The following is a 5,376-nucleotide window of genomic DNA, read 5'->3' as shown; positions in this document are numbered from 1 at the left end:
GTGCTAGGGTGTGCTCAGCTCACTTCGAGTCGAGCCTTCGGATGCTTTGGATCTCGAATGAACTGCGTGCGTAGCTGCATGGATAACTGCACTAGCACAAAGTGCACAAAGCATCAGTAAAAAAAACCACAGAGAGGAAAACTAGAGTGTAACGAAACTGAGCAACCAAAAAAATTTAATCCGTAGAACAGTCAACAAGTCATCAGATGTCAATCTGAAGCGCTGCCTTCCCGGCATGCTTCGGGCGTTCGTAGTGGATGGAGCGCCGAGCCGCCTTGGCAGAGCCACCAGCTTTCCGCGCGAATCGGTTCTGTTGTAAATATAGTGTATTAGATTAGTTGTAAAGATGGGTGGTTTGCTGCACTGAGCCGTTAAAAAGAGCTTAGCCACGGTGTTGTAATTTTTGCCCTAGTTTTAGCCATCATCACCATCACCAGCAGCTGCCATGGCGGCTCCCATAAGTTTCAGAGTGGGCTAGTGCGTGCGGCATTGTGTGCGGAACGTAATGTGTGCGGAACGTAAACATGCGTTGCATTACGTAGTGATCGGCACATTCTTGCCATCTGTTAGGAGCTGAGTTGTTTCTGTTACTCTTTTGACATGCACAGACGCAAGAAATTGCCAGTTCAGGTATATTTATAAAGTTTTGCATACGCCTTAATGGGGTATACTTGCGCGTTAACGTTTGAATCATGTGCTCCCCATCTTTAGAAGCTCCCACAGCTCCCACCGTCGCAGACTACTCCATCTACGTCATCCTTAGACTCGGAAGACGTTGGCGATGAAGAGGTTTGTGAGTCCCATGCCTAAGGAAGCTTGTGAATTGATCACCATTCGTGTTCACCGCAGGATGCCGGCGAAAAGTTTGAGCGAGAACTGAAGTGGTGTATTGAGCAGCTGAATGCTTCCCTGTCGAAAATTGACTCAAAGAAGAAGAACTGTGAGTTGTCATCCGCTATTATTCTTTAAAATGGGAGTGTGCAATGTTTGTTTATTTGCTGCTCATTCACAGACTCTGAACACTTGCGGGCTCTCCAGACTCTGCAAAGCGCGAAAGCACCGATGGCGAAGAAAAGGCAGGTTATGAGCATGACACTTGGGAATTACAGGGATAAAATGAAGGAAGAAAAGGCCAAGTTTGTCGCAGGTATGAGCCTACTACGTTGTAAAGAAATCGCGCTGCTTGTTTTTTTTTTTTTTTTGTCTCTGTTGGAACGCGGTAGTTCGTAGTTCTTGTATATGTTTCGGCTCATTTCGCAGCAGAACCTCAACTTTTCGTTTATTTTGAATGAATGAACGTTCACGCTACTTTTATTTTTTTTGCGGGGGGGGGGGGGGGGGTCTACAAAAATCACATGGGCAACTTCACCACCAGCACATCGCGAGCGGAAACGGCCGCGATTTCTGCCGCCGCGGCGAAAAAGAAACTTGTTTCGAGCGGTCGCGGCTCGAGCGGCCAGAGCGATGAGGTTCGAGCAAGTTGTATTTTTCCCCGCGTCGCGCCGCCCAGTCGCTTGCATGTGAAACACGAAATCAGAACAGTTAATATCATATGTTCATCTGCACACTTGGACCTATATTGTCGCAGTTACCAATTAATGTGAACATGCGCTTTAAATTTTCATTTTATATAGCTGCCGCATACCTTGGATCAATAATCCCTCCTGTAGTATTGCTTCACGAAATTGCTGAATTGGCATGCAAATAACCGCTGGCAGGCCGGGCACTTAAACCAGGGGGAGGAAAGCGCGAGCCACTTCTGTCCTGGCTAAGTGAAAAGCCTCCGCTGAAGCCATAACTCCATACACCATCCATTGTGAACATGACTGAAGGAGGGATTGGCGCTAGCGTCTGTAGTAAAGGACAAGATCTAACCGCAAGAAGGTACTGAAAGGGAGAAACTGTCTCGCACTCACTCTCTATCCCTTTTGAATTTCTGATCCGTGCAGCCGTTGCAACCGCCATGCATCCTCGGCGTGTTTCGTGAACTCCGTCAGTCACACGTTATTCTCAGACTCTGTTGCCTGCTTTGCAGTGCTGGTCACAGACACTTTGGCTTCGTGTTCTTTCATGTGTTAGTGATGTTGGTGCTGTGACAACTACAGCGGTGTTTCGCTGTGTGCTCGTGACATTCGAAACTGCTAAGAGTGAAGCGAGACCCGCATGGATACGATGGAAGCCACAACCTGCGCTCGCTTTCACATGAGCCACCGCTCATTTTGGCGTCATGAATTATGAACAATGATTTAATCACTGCTGTTGGCGGAGCAGTGTTTGGTCCGCAAGAGTCGGCACATCATGGGGACCGGTTATGCAACTGTATGTTAACTGAATTTTATTGGCGTCGCATATATCACCACGGAGAGTGAAGTCTATTGCGTGACAGTAGTTTGCTTTAATGTGTTTACGTAAATGTTAAACAATTTTTTGCAATTATCTGTGGTTGTAAGGTGCATCATGCATGCATTAAATTGTGTGCATTCACTGCGTACAGACTGATCCTTCTTTATTGTGTGGAAATTATGCAGGAATGATCGCATATGTATTGCGTGAATGATGCACGAAATGATGTACTGAAAAGTCAGTTGCGCCGTTTGAGATAAATTCTTGATACCTCTGGTGCGTTGACACACACTATCTGTATTGTACAGACTGCTGTAACGTAGACATGCAGTGTATTTTGAGAAATATCTTTTTTTGACTGAAAGTAACGGGAATGATATATGGGTCAATAAAGCCATGAAAAATGTTCTCTGTTCTCCATACATTGGCCCAGCGCTTCAGTTACCATTCTTGACCAGCAGCGCAACCAATTTTAACATGCCGCAACAGCAAAGAAATAAAGCACGGCACGCGGCCGCGCGCAGCAGGCGGATGACGATACATCCACCCACCTCCCCTAGCAGGCTCGATTTTGGACCAGTCTGCATGTGAAGCAGATGCCATGTGAACACCCCCCGCACCCGCATGGTTTGTTTGTCTATTGTCATGGAGCTAACTCGTACACCAAACACTATAAACGTAATTGAATTAGGAATTGGTGCTACCGTCTGTAATTCGTGGCCGCTGGGAGGTATACGAAGTTTCACCCCCCTGCTTAAACTATTTGCTATTATGCCTGAAATTTTGTACACTTCTGGCAAGTTAATTTGTCCAAATTGTTTATCAAAACTGTGTGACCCTGTTCACAATCCTGATTTGTGTGGTGCGTTCTTCCCATTTTTCAGCGTCCACCCAAAAGGCTAGACTACAGCCCCGGAGTTCTCCAGAGACTAAGTCTGTCTTCCTACGAAAAGTGGCAGTGTCAAACAAAGACAGTTCTGATGTTCTGGCACCTGTTGCAGAGTTCAAGTTCAACTTTTCCATTGACCCTGAGGACTCTTAAGGTGCATCATCTTTTTATTTTTAATAATAAACGAAAGAGCCTTTGTGCACAGTAGATTTACATTGATGTCTTGAAAGCTGGTGCTGTAAATGGATTGCAGCAATTGTAGTGTTGTGCCTCTTTTAATCAACAATTTTGAAGAGATAGCTTCACTACACCATGTGAAGCCAAGGTCATTGGGCCCAGACGGAGCTGTTAATGTGCATGCACCAGTAACAGGTGCACCGCGCGTGACGTCAGAGTTGTGCCGCTGCCGCTGACTCCGCAGCCTCGCTGCGCCATGCGTGATGTCAGTTTCGCTGCTGCCACTGACTCTGCAGCCTCGCCAGCCTCGCTGCACGAGTCGCGCATGCGCAGTAGCTGCGAACTTTTTCACGGATCACCGCAGTGTCTTCATAGCTATAAACAAGGAAACACCTTCTGCTGAAAAAAGTGCTTTACTACGTGTAACCGTGTGCATGAAGCTATCACATACACACTCGGTTTAACTGGAGCGAAACCATCAGCAACTTTTTAGCCTCATGGTTCCGATTTCACTGCAACAATAAAGAACCTAATGATTTGGTTGTTGTCAGTGCATGTCTTGAAATAAAAGACAAAAAAAAAATCAGGTTCAAGATAGCATGACAGCAGGAGCTGAAAGGAAAAAGCTTACACGTGATCATGTGCCATTTTGTTTTTGGTGGTCTTTGTCCTGTGCTGTTGTCGAAAAATTATTAAGCAGCGAGCCAACACAGGTGTTCACGTTGTGAAATCTCACGTTGAACAACAGGTGAAGCACAGCCTGAAAAATATGACGGAATTAGAAACGCTATAGTCATTTACGTATACCATGTTATAAATACATATCTTGTGCACAAGCCAGTGCTGCTGCTAATTTATTGTACATACTTTATATGTAAGTAATCTATAATAAACTGTTCAGCAAGGCATGGGTACCTTATTTTTAACTCTTGAGGTAGAACAGTCTGTTAGTGGAAATATAACTGTTGAGCTTTAGAGCTTTGGTATATGATACTTATTTAGGGCAGTCATCTTGCAGTGGAAGGCATCCATTCATTTTTAGATAGTAAAAAAAATGCTTTCTTGAAGGCCATCGTCAGTTTTTGTGCCTGAAAACTGCGGCACATTATTAACCTGCTTGTAGAACACAAGTAGAAGCATGGTTTCAAATTCTTGGCAGGACTACAAAGTCATAAGCACACAATCGCATTAATTTGTAGCCATTGGTACCACTCCATGCTTGGTCATGATGGGTCTGAAGACCCCAAGAATTCCATTTGACATAAAGCATACATGTTAAAACAGATAAAGTCACGCACACTTCTTAAATCTGCACCGTAGAAGAACTGTAATGCGTGCGAGTTTTGCCTTATCGCAGTTAGGCAGCAGCAGGAGCAGGATAATACAAATGGCCACCAGTGGGTGGTAGGCATGCCTTGGCAAAATCGCAAGTGTGTACTGAGATTCATTCGCAAAGGTTTGATCAATATATGGGCTCACTCAAACTCAGACTCGCGTGGGCTGGGCTCACTCGAACTCATCGGCTCCCTATAACTGAGGACAACACAACAGGCTTTGTTTTTAGTAAAATTGCATAGCTTGGCCTTCCATCACTCTGCTGACATTTATTCAGCAGTAAAAAACAGTGAGAAATTTGGAGCTACTGTTGGAATATTTCTGTGCTGTCACTCCAAACTCATAAGTGATGATATGAAGTGCGATCGGTTAGTTTAGTTTATTTTCTCATATTTAGTTTCTGCCTTTCGTATGTAATAAAAGTGTGTCATGCTGTGTAAAAGCTACCTTTATATCTAGACGCATGGGCCATCTTCAAATTGTTCGAAGTGAAATCAAACTTCATATCAAAGCGTGGTGCCAGATCTGGGTATCAGTGAGGATGCCACAACTGGTTCATGTTTTGAATCGCACAAACATTGCACAGCAGAGCTTTGGGAAGCAAAAATGGCTAGCTTCCTAATGTTCTAATC

General features: G+C 44.8%; 1 protein-coding gene across 1 annotated transcript; it reads left to right on the top strand.

Annotated features, from left to right (window-relative positions):
- Positions 1–253: 253 nt before the first annotated feature.
- On the top strand, positions 254–3,445 carry LOC144120766 (UPF0488 protein CG14286). The gene is made up of 5 exons (XM_077653456.1): positions 254–630; positions 712–789; positions 850–940; positions 1,013–1,147; positions 3,228–3,445. Exons 1-5 carry the CDS (start codon positions 601–603, stop codon positions 3,383–3,385), a joined length of 492 nt encoding a protein of 163 aa, XP_077509582.1. The 5' UTR covers positions 254–600; the 3' UTR covers positions 3,386–3,445.
- The last annotated feature ends 1,931 nt before the right edge of the window (positions 3,446–5,376 follow it).

This window comes from Amblyomma americanum, chromosome 2 (genome assembly GCF_052857255.1).
Source record: "Amblyomma americanum isolate KBUSLIRL-KWMA chromosome 2, ASM5285725v1, whole genome shotgun sequence".
In the NCBI taxonomy this organism is placed as follows: Eukaryota; Metazoa; Arthropoda; class Arachnida; order Ixodida; family Ixodidae; genus Amblyomma; species Amblyomma americanum.
This window is presented reverse-complemented; position numbering and strand designations above follow the sequence as displayed.

Bases quoted from the DNA above. Each gene is read 5' to 3' on its own strand.
- LOC144120766 (XM_077653456.1), top strand. From the start codon at position 601: ATGCACAGACGCAAGAAATTGCCAGTTCAG. The intron at 631-711 runs GTATATTTATAA...CCCCATCTTTAG, and splicing joins GCAAGAAATTGCCAGTTCAG to AAGCTCCCACAGCTCCCACC. The intron at 790-849 runs GTTTGTGAGTCC...TGTTCACCGCAG, and splicing joins AAGACGTTGGCGATGAAGAG to GATGCCGGCGAAAAGTTTGA.